This window comes from Ochotona princeps, chromosome 29 (genome assembly GCF_030435755.1).
Source record: "Ochotona princeps isolate mOchPri1 chromosome 29, mOchPri1.hap1, whole genome shotgun sequence".
NCBI lineage: Eukaryota > Metazoa > Chordata > Mammalia > Lagomorpha > Ochotonidae > Ochotona > Ochotona princeps.
In genome coordinates, this window is record NC_080860.1 from 158,211 (window position 1) to 175,256 (window position 17,046).

Sequence of the window (17,046 nt, forward strand, 5' to 3'; positions counted from 1 at the left end):
GAGGGTCATGGGGGGCCGGGGCCGTGGGGTCTGAGCGCCAGGTGAGGGTCATGGGGGGCCATGGGGTCCGAGCATCAGGTGAGGGTCATGGGGGGCCGGTGCATGGGGAGCTCCCGTGGTAATTACGGGTTGGAGAGGGCTCTGGCGCGTCCCCGGTTGCTGTTGCCCAGTGAGTCACCAGTGACCGTTTCCCTCCATCCCCGGGTGTTTGTGGGTGCTCGTGGGCCATACCTTGCGGAGGGACGCAGGCCGCCCGTGGGCCATCACGGAGGTGGCTGGTGGCAGGGCGGCTGCACGGGGTTCGTGGGGAGGTGCGAGCACCTGAGACTAGGGCGCTGTGGGACGGGGGTGTGTGCAGAGGGGAAGGTGCGACAAGGGGACCAGGTCACTCGCGCCCTTCTTGTCGCCGTCACCGTCTGTGGCCCTTTAATGGTTCTTCTTAAGGCAGTCAGTCACCTGATGTTATCCTGGTTCAGAGGTGGCTTCGTGTGCAGTTTATTTTGTTCCAGCTGCCTGAAGTGTGTACGTTGTACAGTGAGGAAGTCTCTAGTTGGCTTTACCTGTCAGTGTCAACCAGCCTCAGTTGAGGGAGAGAGGCACCTTTTGCTACCAACCAGGTTCTGCCTCTGTCTCATTCAATCCTGAGAAAAGCTTTGCACTTTTTTTCTTGCATATATAACCATTGTGATAATTTTATTAATATAAATAAATTCATCAAGTTTATAGGATATAGAGATATTTTAGTCGATTATGGGAAAATTGCCTTTGATATAAGTTGAATTTGTATTGGTTTATAAACTTCATTGCATGTAGGATTCTGTCATAACCTGCAGGTTTATATTGGGTGGCTGCAGAATACTTAATTTGCATACAAGCATTACCCACAATGCCTTCCTCATAATACAAGCTTCCTCAGTGATGAGTGGTGGCAGACTGGAGCTGGCCAGATGGTTTGATTAATGTCAGAACATCATCAGAGGAACTCCAGGAGTCTGTCCTCCTCCTCAGAAGTTCTCAACCAGTTCATCACATTTTCTTCCACATCCTCATCTGTTCTCGGGGTTTAGCCTGCCAGCGGGCGAACCTCAGTAACTTCTTTCATTTCTGTTACTCAGATTGTTTTCATCTCTAAACATTTATATGTGCTAGGCACCATGAGTCAGATACTAGAATCTTTGGTTTGTGGTAACTTTGGATTTGCTACTCTGGATTTACATTTACTAATGCTTTCACACATTTTTGTCAGTGATTTTTTTTTTAAGATTTATTTTATTTTTGTTGAAAAGGCAGATTTACAAAGAGGAAGAAAGACAAGAGAAAGATCTTGCAGCCATTGATTTTCTCTGCAAATGGTTTTAGATTGGCTCAACTCTGCAATAGCCGAAGTTGAGCCAATCTTAAGCTAGGATACTAAGAGCTTCTTCTGGGGCTCTGATGTAGATACAGGCTCCCAAGGACTTGGACCACCCTCTGCTGCTTTTCTAGTCCATAAGCAGAGAGTTGGATGGGAAGTAGGGCAGCCAGAACATAACCTGGAGACCATATGGCACACTGGTAATTGCAGGTGGAGGATTCATCTGTGGAGCCACCATGCTGGTCCCCCAACAGTATTTTCTACTTATAAGACCTTAAAGCTACTTTTGTTCTAATAGAATACATAAACATCCTGTGTGGGTTTTTTTTCAGATTTATTTACTTGAAAGGCAGAATTACAGAGAGAGGGATAGACTAGAGAGATGAAAGAAAGATTTCATCTGCTGGTTGACTCCCCTAATGGTGATGGACTGGCCCAAGGAAAACCAAGAGCAACAAACTCCATCTGGGTGATGGGGACTCAGGTTTCCAGGAATGATCACTGCTTTCCCAGGCCATTAGCAGGGAGCTGCTGGGACTCAAATCAGTGCCAGTATAACACACTGTAGCACAATGCTGACCCTTCTATTTATTTTTATTCAAGATTTATTTGAAAGAATTACAAGAGAAAGGGAGAGAGATCTTCCATCTGCTGATTCACTCCCCAAATGGCCACATGAGATCAGAAATGGATAGCTGGAACTGAAGCAGTGCCAGTGTGAGGTGCTGGGGCCACAGGTGGAGGCTTAGCGTGCAACACTACTGCACCCATGTGGAAACCCAGTAGAAGCTCTGGGGCCCGGTGCCATGCCTAGTGGCTAAATCCTTACCTTGTAACCGCTGGTATCCCATGTGTTTGCAAGTTTGTGTCCCCACTGCTCTGCTTCCCATCCAGCTCCCTGCTTGTGACCTGGGAAAGCAGTCAAGGACAGCCCAAAGCCTTGGGACCCTGCAACCACTTGGGAGACTCAGAAGAGGCTCCTGTCTCCTGCCTCAGACTGTGGCCAATTGAGGAGTGAGCCAGGAGATGGAAGATCTTTGTCTCTTCTCTCTGTAAGTCTTCCTTTCCAATAAAAATAAATCTTTAATTAAAAAGAAAAAAGGAGTTTCTGGTTCCTGGCTTTGAATCTACTCAGCTCAGCTCCAACTGTGTTGACCGTTTGGGAAGTGAAACACTGGATGGAAGATCGCCATCTGATTTTCCCTCTGTGAACTCTGCTTTCCAATAAAGATAAAATAAAATCTTAAAAGAAATTTGTATTACGTTATTAGAGATTGAGAGAGAGCAACAAAGGGAATAGAGGAGAGAGAGGCAGACCTGCACACACACAGCTCCTCTCCACTGACTCTGCAAATGCCCAGGAACACAACTGCTTGAGCCATCACTACCACCTGTTGGTGTCTACTTCAGCAGGAAGCTGGAAGTCCAACCCAGTCACTCTGTTGTGGAATGCAAGCACATTAACTGCCAGGGAATGGATGTTAAGGGAGTAATTTTTTTTTTAATGTTTGCTTATTTTGACCTACTTTAAGAGTGACAGAGCAAGATTGAGAGACTCTCCCATCTACCAGTTCACTCCCTGGCTGGGCAGTGCTGAAACCAGCACTCAAACTCCACCTTCCTCTCTCATGTGAGTTGTAGGGACACAAATGCTTGAGCTGTCTTGTGATGCCTTCAGGGTGCCTCGGCAGGAAGTTGTATCAGAAACGGAGGCTCCTGCATTTGAATTGGCACTCTCATATTTGATACTGGCATGCTAAGCTGTGGCTTAACCTATTGCATCTCGATCCCCACCCTCACTTTCATATTCTGAATAGCAGTTTCATTAACTCAAGTGACCTGTGTGATACAAAGCAGCAGAGCAAAGAACTCGCCCATGAGTCATTGAAGAGGGGACACTTATGTACTAGGTTACACAAGTGACTAGTGGTACAGGGCAGATGGAGTCAGAAAAGATACTCATGGGATCGCAGGCATGCTGCCAATGTGTTATGCCAATCCAAAGCTAGGAGCCAGGAGCTCTTCCAGGTCTCCTGAGTGGGTGCAGGATCCCAAGGCACTGGGCCAGGCTCAACTGCCTGCTCAGGCCCCAAGCAGGGAGCTGGATGGGAAGCAGAGCTGCCAGGCTCAGAACTGGTGCCCATATGAGATCCCGACACGTTTAAGGTGAGGACTTTAGCTGCTATGCCACTGCACCAGGCCCCGAAGCTCATTTTCTTTACCTTTGAGAAGAAATTAAGTTAATATCAATACATTGACAACAAACTGCCAAACTTTGGGCAGATTTTTGCTCCCTTAAACTTAGCTTGGCAGGAGAAGAAAGATGGAAATGAACGCAGATGTAGGCAACTGCCTAGGTTGCCTTGTACCTAGGCAAATGGTACACTTCAAAATGCACTGCTAGAAGAAAAGCAGGCAGTATTTGGCAGGCATTTTGGGCCTGGTTAGTGTCAAATTTGTGTTAACTATACAGTGTACCAGCGTAGTTGCCTATTCTGTTTATTATTATTATTTTTTAAGGTAGATAGGGAAGGTGGGGAAGGGAAGGTGGGGAACTGGACCCAGACATAATACCTCAGCCCCCAAGGCAGGGGCACTTCAGATTGCGCGGGAAAGGGGTCTGGATGTATTGGTGTGGAAGTGGCTGCAGTATATTTTATAAGGGAAGAATGGCTTCTGGGGTCTTCCATGAACCAAACCATTGCACTCGCAGATAGGCATGGGAGCTGAGATGGAGTGGTTTAGAGGTGGAAAACTAGAGAGCATGTCTGGAGTAGGCCAAGGCATTTGCCTTTGTGAGAGACCAAGGCTGGACTAAATAGCATCATCCTCTGTGTATTGGCGCATATAAAAGCTGGAGTTGGGGTACAGGCCTGGCTGGGCTAAGCTGTAGTACCCACCGGTAAGTGCCAGGACTGGGGCTGGCCACATCAGTCTAGATAGCAGTACCTGCCACCACATGCAAGGTTCATTCCTGGGAGTGGGGCTAGTAGGGGAACTTAGGGAACGCCCCTATTAGGCTGCAGCTCTTGCTGGTGAGTGTGAGAGCCATGGCTGGGAGCAGGTCTGACCAGGCTGGGCCACAATACCCATTGGCATATGTGTGACCCAGATCTGAGGTTGATCCAGGCAGGATCAGTCTGCAGCATGTGGTGGCGTAAATGAGAGCCAGGACAGGGAGCATGCCAGGCTGGGTTGGACTGTAACACTCGCCAGTTAACATGAGGGCCAAGCTGGACTAGGCTGCTGTACATGCCAGTAAGAGCTGGGACTAGGGGTAGGTCAGGGCCAGGCTGTAGCACCTGTTGGCAAATGCCAAGACTGGGGTTGGGGGCATCTCAGACTAGGCTGCAGTACCTGTTAGCACACAAAAGACCCAGGGCTGGGAGCATACCTGGTAGGGGAACTTGGGGATGCCTTTGCTGGGATGCTGCTTCCACTAGTGAGTGTGAGAGCTGAAACTGGGGGCAGGTTGGTCTGGGAACGGACCAGGCTGGGTTAGACTGCTGCACCCACTGGCACACTAGCCAGAGTGCTGCCTGACTGTAGCACTACCTGGTCAATACCAGAACTTTGTGCAAATCATGTCATGCTGGACAGTAGCACCCCTTTTCCAGGCACAAAGATCTGGGAGCATGCCTGACACAGGAACTTTGGGCAATCCCTTGCTAGGTAGCACCTGTAGCTGGTCAGCATAAGAGGCAGGACTGGCAGGATGTCAGCCTGGACAAGGCAGTGGCACCTTAGGGCATACCTAAGGGCCAGGTCTGGGGGCAGGTTGGACTCAGCTAAGCCACAGCACCCATGGATGTGCACAAGAGCTAGATGGGATGTGGCCTGGGCCAGACTAGGCTGCTGCAGATGCTGGTACGTGAGAAAACCGGGGCTGGGGGCAGGAGGTGGACCTGGTAGGAATTACTGGGGGTTGCCTCTACTAGGCTGCGATACCCACAGGTACAGCTAAGGACTGGGTCTGTGGCAGGCTAGTTGGGCCACAGCACCTGTAGGTTCCCATGAGACGGACTAGGGCAGAACTGACCAGGCAATCACATCCACTGGTATATGTGTTGGCTGGGGCAGGTTACAGATTAAATCTGATCCAGCACTGGCTGGTACACAGAAGAGTCAAGTCTTGAGGTCACCCCAGGCGAAGTTTGTTGGGGGACTGCCCAGTCTCCTGTGTCTACAGCAGGGGAGAAGAACTCTATTCCTTACTGTCAAACTAAATCAGCATCTGGGCGTTGGAGGTCACTTCATGATTCATTAGAGATCATCATGTCCCCCATGTGCATCTGGGCATGCTGTCCACAGCACAGGCATCGGGAGTCTGAGTCCAGGAAAAATCACAGAATGTGTCGTCCATCCTTGGAGTACATGTGCTGGGACTGGGCCTCCTCAGTTGCTAACGCCTGTGCAGTGGACAGCATGCGCAGAAGCATACAGGGGACACGATGGCCAGCTCATCTAGGTCAACAGGGGACATCGACTGCCTTGTCAGAGGATGGAAAGCAGAGCAGGTTGGACCACTCTCCTGGCTAAGCTTTGCAGCATGTTCCTTGGTCTGTGGATGCACTAAGGTGGACTTTTTCACCAATAAACCTTGGAAAGATTTTCTCAATCCTGTAGTAACAAACCAACAACTTCTCAGAACTATCAATTATTCAACTATCAATTATTACTCTTGGAACATGCTTCCTCACAATGGAGCCTCTAAAACATCATCAAATGACCTCTCATCCCCAGGTGCTGATTTAGTTTGACAGTAAGGAGTGGACCTCTTCCTCCCCGCTGCTACGGACACAGAAGAAAAAAAATAACAAACATTGGTCCACTCACCTTTCTCCTTACCTCAGCCTTCCCTTCCCTAATCAAAGAGAAAACAAGAGAAGATAAAAAAATTAAAAATAAAAGATGGAAAAGGTCACCACCGGCTGTGTGTGCAAGTGTCCTGCTAAAGCGTGCAGTCACCAGGAACCATGGCAGCTGCTGCTTCAACTTCTCGCCTTGTAGACTGGAGCTGTCCACCTCACAGAGGAGGTGTCTGGCAAGAATGTGGCCTCATGTTGCTCATGCACATGCAGCTGTGTGTGACACAGAAGCCACACAGGTGACTGTTTGAATTCAAATTAATGATGTGTAAATAGAATTTAAAACTTGGTTTCCAAATTGCCACTGATGATGGCAGACAACTGCAGCACAGATCATAGAACTAGTTCATTGTGTGATGTGGACCCTGGGCACGTTTAGGAAAGGCCAAAGTGTTGCTGGCCTGGCATTGTGTTCTCAGAACCAAGGATTTTATATGTACTGTAGGGTTATTTCTCAAGTGCGTCTGTTTACTTTGTGTGGTTGTACAAATACAAGTTAGAAACCAAGCATTCACTTTTTTTTTCTCTTTACCTCAGGTGTAATGATAGCCCTCAGTTGAACTTCGTACCTCTAAGTCCTAACCTGAACATGGAAACCAGAATGAGGGTTCTGCCCAGATCGCAGTGCTGCTTTTGATAGCAGAAGCCAGACTTACCTGCAGTTCCTTGTGGCTCTCCACACTGGCTCATCCTTTGTCACTCTGATCATGGATGGTGCATCAGCTAAGCAGGATGGCCTCTTGGAGGACAGACCCAGCAGTGACAACGCTGCTTGTCCCAAGGGCTCCCTGGCACTGCCCGACCAGCAGGACGGAGCCCAGCGTAAGTGCTCAGCATGGTCTATGTGCTGCTGACATTTTATCTTTGAACAGGTCAAGCTGTTTTTGCAGAGCCCTGTGGCATTGAGATGATCCATGAGCTTCACTCATTGGACTGTGTTGTAATCACATGAGTGCTTTGTAATAGCTGGTGCTGTCTTCAGCCCAGGCCCGCTCTTATTGAACATGGTGGGAGGATCTGAATGAGTAGTGGGATTTTCCTTGAAGGCATCTGAGGGTTTTGTTGACATGTTATTTCTTGTCTGTAATTCTGCCTTTCTGGCTGGCTGGTTGCCAGAGTTTTAATAACTGAATTCAGAAATGATCCAATAGAAATCTAAAGATTGTTGAGTCACATTTTAATTTTAGCTACTGACCTAGTCATACATCCAGAAAAAAGGAGGGTATATGTGAATTATTCACGTATTTCTCATGACCTTGCCTGGTCATGAGATACTAATGTGATGCATGCTTTAAAATTACAGAGTATGGGGCCCGGTGTAGTAGACTAATGGCTAAAGTCCTTGCCTTACATACACTGTGATCCCCTATGGGTGCTAGTTTGTATCCTAGCTGCTGTACTTCCCATCCAGCTCCCTGCCTGTGGCCTGGGAAAGCAGTAGAAAATGACCCAAGGCCTTGGGACCCTGCACCCGCGTGAGAGACTCAGGAGAATCTCCTGGTTTTGAATAGGCTCAGCTGAAAATGGGTGTCCTTTCTTTGCAAACCATGCTGTGTGCTCTCTTTCTAGGGGCCAGTGCCGAGGCAAGCAGAGCTTCCAGTGGAGAAGGAAGCCCCCATGGACCTGGGCAAGATGGCCTCTGTCAGAACGGGCCAACACTGCACTTCTCAGACCCTCCATTGCCTCTCGATTCCACCCCAAGCCCAGTGGGTCCTGATGCCTCTCCAGGTGTGGCTGGTTTCCATGACAACCTAAGGAAGTCTCAGGGAACTAGTGCTGAGGGCAGTGTTAGAAAAGAAGCTCTGCAGTCTCTCAGAGTCAGTCTTCCTATGCAAGAAACGCAACTGTGTAAGCATCTGTCCCTGTGGCTCTTCCCTCCCCGCCCACCAAGGGCTGCAGCCCTCACAGCTCTGGCCCTGCCCAACACTGTCTGGGTAGTGTCATGCTTTGCCACCTTCCTGCGCGGACCCTTTGAGCAAGAGTTGGTACACTTGGGCATTGGGACATCCCCGAAGTCTGGAGTTGGTGGTAAAGCTGAATTTCCTGATGTCCAGGGCCTTTTAACTCCAGGTGGTCAACGAGCTGACAGGAGCCATGACTCTCAAGATAGCTCTACAATAATGATAGAGACCTTCTTTGATAAATTACTTGAGCTAGCATTTATTTTTTGCTGATGTCTGTGATTCAGGGGTGAACAACTAACAAACTGGCAGACTTGGAGCCCCAGAAACATTGGGACTTTTTCAAAGCATTTTTTTGATGACCCATCACTCCCTCTCCTCACTTCCTGCCCTCTGGGTAGATCATATTCTCACCGGATCTTTTGCAGGCCTGTCAGTATGCCCGAGTTTTTGGTTATTGTTTGTATCTTGCTCTTCACACTTAGCTTTGCCACATGGAGAATTGTACCTGTTGCCTGGGACAGTTTTGAATTCGTTCTTTCCAGCCTGAGTTTATCCTCTAGGTTTGCTGGGCCAGCTCTGCCACCACCTGCTGTTTGTAGTCCTGGGCTGGAGTGACCAAGCTGCCACCTTAAGAGTCTAGGTGTCTCCCTCCCTGGTTTCCCCAGCATGTAGAAACTGCAGTTTTGCGATCATAATGACCAGAGGATCTGGGTACCTGGTTATCTGATTTTTAGCCATTTGAACATCATTTACTATGAGTTGTCCCTTTAGATGTTTGGACCCTTTTTTTTTTTTTCTTGGTTTATTTGCCTTTTTATTTACAGGCTTTATTTTGTTTGGACTGCAATGTGTTTTTTTGTTTTTTTTAAAGATTTATTCATTTTTATTACAGCCAGATATACACAGAGGAGGAGAGACAGAGAGGAAGATCTTCCATCCGATGATCCACTCCCCAAGTGAGCCGCAACGGGCTGATGCGCGCCGATCCGAAGCCGGGAACCTGGAACCTCTTACCAGGTCTCCCACGCGGGTGCAGTGTCCCAATGCATTGGGCCGTCCTCAACTGCTTTCCCAGGCCACAAGCAGGGAGCTGGATGGGAAGTGGAGCTGCCGGGATTAGAACCGGCGCCCATATGGGATCCCGGGGCTTTCAAGGCGAGGATTTTAGCCGCTAGACCACGCCGCCGGACCCAATGTGTTTTGTTTTTAATGTTTGTTTTTTCATCTACTTGAAAGGCAGAGCAACAAAGAGAGCTTTCATCTGCTGGTTCACTCCCCAAATGCTTGAAACAGCCAAGGTTGGGCCAGGCCGAAGCCAGGAGCCCAGAACTCCATCCAGGTCTCCCATGTGGGTGGCAAGGGCCCAACCACTGGTATCACCTGCTGCCTCCCTGGGGTGTGCCCTGGCAAGAAGCTTGATCAGAAGTGGGTGTTCAGGGACTCAAGCCAGTACTCTGATAGGAGATACGGGGTATCTAGCAGCAGCTTAGCCCGCTGCACCACAGTTCCCTGTTTCTGCAGTGTGTGTTTAAGCATTTCTGGAGATTAGCTGCGTGACATGAGTCACAAGATGTGGAGGAAGTCTGCATTCTCGATCCTACAGCTCTGTGTTTTCTGGCCCTGGCTGCCCAGGTGGTAGCACCTGCTGGTGCCTGCTGACCTATTTGGGGAAATGGACCCCTCCCATGTGACATTGTACATGTATTACCACTGCCACACTGACCCCGCGGCTGTGTGTCCTCCTTGAGTGTCCTGTTGGCTTGAGTTCCCTTCTGATGATCACTCCTAGGGTCGAGCTGTTTGGCCCACTTGGCCTGGTGCAGAGCTCTGGCGTCTGTTCAGTGATTGGTGCACAGATGAGTTGGGACCACAGGAGTGCCCAGTGAGCTTGGTGACTGCCAAGGTGTAGAATTGTTTAAAACAAATAATTGTTTCCCTCCTCAGAATCCCAGGTCTAAAGAGGGTGCCGTGTATGCAACTCTGTGAGATTATTTCATGTTTCCACTTGGGTCAGTGTCTAGGCCGTCTGGTGGTGTCTGGCAGGTATGTCTGCTGATGTAATAAAAAAGGATATGCCGTAAACCCAGCATGTGGCCATCCTAGGTTTGTAGCTGTCGTGGTTTGTACTCAACATTCAGCTCTTTACTATCCAAAATCAAGTTTGGGTTTTAAATTTTTGGCTAAAGAGTTATCATTTCTCCTTTTTGTCCTTGAAGATGAGTCCAGATCGGCATCTGATGTGTTAGGGAAGGGTCCTGACCAGCCTCGCCGCTTGTGGACAGGCGTCTGTTTGGTCACTCCTCTGCAGTGAGTCTTACAGTCACACCGTGCAGTGGCTTTATTCCTTAAGTAGATCATGTGTGAGTACTGCCAGTCTGAGTACTCTTGGTTTTACAGAACCTTAGTATTTTTTTTATTTATTTTTTGTAATTTAATTGGAAAGGCAGATCTACACAGAGAGGGAGGGACAGAGGGATAGATCTTTCATCTTCTGGTTCACTCCCTAAATGGCCACAGCTGAGCCGATCCAAAGCCAGGAGCCAGTCTGGCACACACATGCAGAGTCCCAAAGCTTGGGGCCATCCTCCACTGCTTTCCAAGATCACAAACAGGGAACTGGATGGGAAGTGGAGCAGCTGGAACACGAACCAGTGCACATATGGTATTTGGGATTAACTAGCTGAGCCAAACTAGATGGTTCTGTGTTATTCTGTTGAAACGTGAACCTGCATGCAGGATGATCAAGTTGTTGTTTTTGATGTGTTCTTTGTGCCCTGCCATTCTCCACTGCAGGCTCCATGGAGTCTTTGCTGCTGACGGAAGAAGAGGAGCAGGGACGACTTGAGGCTCGCAAGCGGCTGGAAGAGCAGCTTCAGCAGTACAGAGTGAAACGCCAGAAGGAGCGGGTGAGTGTCCCTCCTGCACCCCTGAAGGGCCAGGCTCCCACAGTGCTGACCTTGAGCCGGGGATAGCTCTGGCTCTGCCTGTTCTTGTTTCCTTTGGAGACTTAAATCTGTCATTGGAAAAGTGGCAGTAAATGTTTACAGACCTTATGCTGTGTTTTTGAGCTGCCAGTTTTAGCTTTGTCATGTTGATGGTTTCGGGGAACTTTACCATTGTGTTGCTGGTGTCCCTGTGACACTTGGCATGTTCACATAGTATGCTAAAATCAATTTTATGTACGTATATAACTGGTTAATATGGTCACATGAATGATTTTTTTAAACATATTTTTATTGCATTTCATTTTTTAAAAATTAATTACATTGCATTATGAACACATGAATGATTAAAAGTTAAGGGAACGTATATGACTGTCCTTTCACAATTCTTGGCAATTTTCTGTGGATTTGAATATTTTCAAGCCAGTTTAGGGCAAACTGACGTTAAGAGGCTGTTGTGAGTGAGTTAATAGTGGCTGTTGCCACCAGAGTTAATAGCTCTTTTTGCCAAAAAGGAGGAGTTTACTGCTAGAAGCAGGCCTTAGGCCTCTTGCATGGTAGGAGCAACTGTTCACTGAGCTGTGGGCCGAACCAATCAAGGCGGTAGTTACTCTGTGTGATGCATTTTATGATGTTTTCCTACAACTTCATCTAAAATGAATGTTAGTAACAGTTGAGTAAAAAAAGTGACATTTCAGAAGGATCAGGGATCAGTAAGCTGCCGAAGGGACTTGGTGGTCAGGGGAGCAGGTCAAATTGTGTCCACTGCAGGGCTCATCCATGCTGTGCCTGCAAAGCCTGCACTGCTTTTCCAAGGTCCAGCATGTCATCCATGCTTTCAGGATGACTACCTCCTCTAAGAATATACAGTCCTTTATATCCCAAAAACCTGGGGTGACAAATCTCTTGTTGCAAAGGCCAGGATATGCAGTCTTTTGTTAATCACTGTCTTGGGTGGAACTAAGAGTCTTCAATTAAACTTGAAAAAAGCCAAAAGGGAAGAGCAACATAGCCAACCTCCACGAAGAGAGATAGGAAGAGATAGCGTTGGGATTAGGGGGCCTTCTTCCGTAGTTTACAGCCTGAGGGAGACAGGAAGGGGAGATAGCTTGGGACTTGGTTGCCCCAGATACCAGGTGTTCTTGGCTGTATAAGCCTCTAGTCCACAGACGCTCTCAACTCATTCACTCTCCATAGCCCAGAGGAGACATGGCACCTGAGCGCCTTGGTGCCTGACATCCCCTTGGCTTTGAACCCTTCCGACCCTGAGCAGTGCTCCCTGCTGCTGCTGCTGCTGCTGCTGCTGCTTCACTTCCCCAGGGCTCACAGAGGGACACAGAATAGGGCAGGAGTCATAGCAGGAGAATCTGTGGATGGGAACTTGTTTGGTGCTGAAAACAGCACTGAATGTTTCTCTGCAGGACAGAGTTGTGTTGAATAAACCAGAAAAACTGTTTTCATCACCCCAGTTTCATTTCAAGGCTATTTGGAAGTTGTAGCTAACTTAATACAAGAAAAAAAAGAAAAGGATAGAAACACTTAGAAAGAGGAGAAATGTTATTATTTGCAGATGTGAATAACGCCTTGGGCACTCTAGAGAAATGAATGAAAAAATGACTAGATTCATTCTTTTTTTTTTTTTAAAGATTTATTTATTTTTATTACAAAGTCAGATATACAGAGAGGAGGAGAAACAGAGAGGAAGATCCTCCATCTGATAATTCACTCCCTAAGTGAGCGCAACGGCCGGAGCTGTGCCGATCCGATGCCGGGAACCAGGAACCTCTTCTGGGTCTCCCACGCGGATGCAGGGTCCCAAGGCGTTGGGCCGTCCTTGACTGCTTTCCCAGGCCACAGGCAGGAAGGAAGCTGGATGGGAAATGGAGCTGCCGGGATTAGAACCGGAGCCCATATGGGATCCCGGTGCATGCAAGGCGAGGACTTTAGCCGCTAGGCCATGCCGCCGGGCCCCTAGATCCATTCTTGGTTTAGGGAATTGTCTATACAAATACAGAAAAATCAATAGTTATGGGAACATCAGTGATAAAATTTATGGGAAAGATATTATAACAACAACCAAAACTGACAAAATGGAATGAGATTGGTAATGAGAAGATTTAGAATATAGGTGAAGATCTTGTTTGTGGAGGGACATGCAATCATTTCCAAGTGGAGGGAAACAGCATAAAATTGCCTAAGGAACTGACGATTTAAAACAGCTTTAACTTGGGCCCGACCCAATAGCACAGTAGTTAAAGTCCTTCCCTTGTGTGCGCTGGGATCCCATATGGTTGCCGTTTCTAATCATGGTAGCCCTGCTTCCCATCCAGCTCCCTGCTTGTGGCCTGTGAAAGCAGTCAAGGACAGCCCAGAGCCTTGGAACCCTGCACCCACGTGGGAGACCCAGAAGAGCATCTGGGCTCCTGGCTTTGGATTGGCTCAGCGCCGGCCATTGTGGTAGCTTGGGGAGTGAACCATTGCACGGAAGATCTTCCTCTCTGTCTCTCCTTTTCTCTGTATATCCGACTTTGCAATAAAAATACAGTAAATATTAAAAAAAAAAAAAAAAAAGGCAAAGGACCCTGACTATCCATTTCACATAGTTTATATGGGTTTGGCTGCAATTTCAGGAATGGGCCACTGATTCTATGAACAGGCATTGGCAAGATTGTAAGTGGTCAGTTTTTATCGCCCATGGCCACTCTGTTGGTCAGTCTCTGTTATCCGTGCCCACCTCAGTGGTCAGCCTCTGTCGCTATGACCACTTGATGACTAGGGACCTCTCAAGTCTCCTCTGATTGGATGACTCTGTCTAGGGTACATGGCGGCCCACTTCGGGGAAGCGGGGTGCCTCAATTCTAGGAACTGTCTGAGGCCTCCTCGAGGCCTGTCATGGCTTTATCTTGGTTCGCCTTTGCATCAAGCAAAGCACTTAGTACAGAGGCCAAACTTAGCGGTTAGCTTAGCAATTAATTAATCAGAATCATTCTAATATTATGTATCCTATATTCTAATTAGCATTACTCATCCAACTCTCTACTAGTTGCTATCTCTTAACTTTAATCTCTATAATCATCTAATGTTATCTTTTAATGCTTACATATTTTTGCCATTAACTTTATTTTCTTTATTTCTAGACATTTATTTGTTATTGAACTATTTCTTAATACTACTCCCTAATACTATTTCTTATTATTATCATTCTAGTATTATTTACCTACTGCTTAACATGCTGTTCTCTTGAATCATCTATCACTCAGCACATTTTCGTACTACTTAGCTCTTTCTTTAATTCCACAGTCTCACACAAGGTGTGACTATTCCCGTAAGCCCGTAAGCACTGAGCCCTGAGGGGTTAGACGGGTTACACTGAGCCTGTGTAAAAGGGCTGGGGACGCAGCTTGTCAATTGTAAAGTATATTTAAAATAATGTTTGTACTTTTTTGTTTGCTTTTCAGTCCAGTCAACCTTCAAAAACGAGGCTTTTTAGCACACTTGATCCTGAACTCATGTTAAACCCAGAAAACTTACCAAGAGCCAGTACCTTGGCTATGACAAAAGAATATTCCTTCCTGCGTACCAATGTCCCACGGGGGCCAAAAGTGGGCAGCTTAGGGCTCCTGGCACATTCTAAGGAGAGGAAAAGTTCCAAAGCAAGCAAAATACGCTCTCTGGCTGATTACAGAGCTGAAGACTCTGATGCTGGGAGTCCTGTTGGCAGTCTCCCAGCCAGTGACTCCAACAGGGCCTCTCTGAGACCTAGCAGAAGTAGTGCAGTGGCCCTTGTGTCTGAGATCAGCCTGTCTCCTGACGCCGACGACCCTATGGAAAATGCCTCCCTGACTGGGGACAGCGTATCTGAGGCCGATGGCAACGAGAGTGACAGCTCCTCCTACAGCAGCACCTCTGCTCGCAGGACCCATGCCGTCCTGGGAAGCCCGTCGGTTACTCAGAGAGCATCCTATGTGATCAATGGACAGGAGTTTGCTGCAGATACCCTAGGCCACTTTCCTTCCATTAAGGATGTACTGCAGGCTGCTGCTGCTGAGCACCAAGACGAGGGTCAGGATGTCAATGGGGAGGTGCGGAGCCGGAGAGACAGCATGTGCAGCAGGTAGGCAAGCCATGAAACTTCACTTTTCTTTGCTAATCAAAGTTTCCTCCATTCACAACCCTATCGTGTCGTAAGAAAAAGGCCTTGGCTGTGATTGCACAGATACTTGTGTGTGCCACAGCCCTTGAGCATGTCCTAGCAAAATGATGGCTGGCATTGCTGACTGTGTGGGCAGCAGCGCCTCCTGGTGGCAATGGTAGAAGCTTTCACTCTCCCCACTTCAGTGAGTGCAGAGGGAAAATGGTGCTCAAACTGGTTTCTCACCACCTGATCTTTATGCCTTTGTTCTCCAGTATATCAATGGAAAGCTCAGTCGCTGGAACTCAGGATGAAATGTTGCAGGTTCTTAAAGAAAAAATGAGACTTGAAGGACAGCTGGAAGCTGTAACACTGGAGGCTAGTCAGGTAATAGATATTTAATATCTGAAACAATGTGTGATTCCTCCTTGTTGGGTAAAGTTTTAAAGATGTTTTTACAAGTAAGCCATGCTGGCATTGCCAAGACTTATGTTGGCATTGCCAGCATTCTTTCATGTTTGTCAGAAGAGAGCTTTGGCCTTGGCGCGGTAGCGTAATGGTTAAGGTCCTCGCCTTGAACGCACCGGGATCCCATATGGGCGCCGGTTCTTATCCTGGCAGCCCCACTTCCCGTCCAGCTCCCTGCTTGTGGCCTGGGAAAGCAGTCGAGGACGGCCCAATGCATTGGGACCCTGCACCCGCGTGGGAGACCCGGAAAGAAGTTCCTGGCTCCTGGCTTTCAATTGGCTCAGCTCTGGCCTATGCGGTCACTTGGGGAGTGAATCATCGGATGGAGGATCTTCCTCTCTCTCTCTCCTCCTCTCTGTACATCTGCCTTTCCAATAAAATAAAATAAATCTTAAAATATATATATGTAGAGAGAGAGAGAGAGATAGAATGTCTCTGGAGGGCATCCCCCCTTTAAAAAAAAAAGAGGAAGAAGAGAGCTGTCCTCAGGTGTGACTAAGATGCAGGGGTTAGACCGCTGCTTGTGACCAGCTCCTGCTAATGGCCTGGGCTGGCAGTGGAAGACAGTGCAAGTACGTGGGCCTCTGCCACCTTATCAAAGACCTGGGTGCAGTTCCTGCTCCTGGCTTTGGCCTGGCCCAGACCTAAAGCTTGTGGCCATTTGGAGAGTGAGTCAGCTCTCTCACTCTGCCTTTCTCTGCCTTTGAAATTAAAGAAAAAAAAAAAAAAAGATTTATTTTCATTTGAAAGGCAGAATTATAAGGAGAAGAAGAGACAGAGATCTTGATCTGCTAGTTCACTCCCCAAATAGTTGTAACAAGCAAATGTGGGCCTGTTTGAAGCCAGGAGTTTCTTCTTTGTCTCCCATGTAGATGCAGGGTTACAAAGCTTTGGATGATCCTTTACTGCTTTCCCAGGCCACAAGTAGGGAGCTGGTTGGGAAGTGGAAGAGCTGGGACAGCCTGTATGAGATGATGGTACTTGTAGGCAGAGGAGTAGCCAATCATACCAGCATGCCAGGCCCTAAACGTCCCTTTTCATGCCCCAACACAGCCAACTCTCAGCCCAGATCAACAAAGTGTAGACAGTGGGCAAGCTAAGAAGAGTGGCCCTCCACCCTGGACCCATGAAAAGCCCCATCTTAATGGGGGCCTCTGCACCTGGGTTCTCCTTGATCTTCTAGGAACTTTTTCTATCTGATTAGTCTTTATCTGGAAAATCATTTTACAGTTTTCATTCTTTCTTTGTTGTTTGGTTGTATACAGTGGGGTTGGTGGCAGTATCCAAAGTTAGAGGAAATGACTTGTGCTCCTGTGGAGAGTGAGGGAAGGTACACACACATCCAAGGCTTGATGGGTCTGCGTTGTGGGGACGCAGG

The 17,046-nt window shown here is 47.9% G+C and overlaps 1 protein-coding gene across 1 annotated transcript in view; it reads left to right on the plus strand.

Annotated features, from left to right (window-relative positions):
- The window catches only part of GOLGA3 (golgin A3), a 42,746-nt gene that overhangs the window by 495 nt on the left and 25,205 nt on the right, over positions 1-17,046 (plus strand). Inside the window, exons 2-6 of the mRNA XM_058657019.1 lie at positions 6,760-7,044; positions 7,792-7,950; positions 10,920-11,032; positions 14,527-15,182; positions 15,476-15,587. Coding sequence (XP_058513002.1) covers positions 6,930-7,044; positions 7,792-7,950; positions 10,920-11,032; positions 14,527-15,182; positions 15,476-15,587 — 1,155 coding nt within the window. The 5' untranslated portion in view covers positions 6,760-6,929. The remainder of the gene's footprint in view (positions 1-6,759; positions 7,045-7,791; positions 7,951-10,919; positions 11,033-14,526; positions 15,183-15,475; positions 15,588-17,046) is intronic.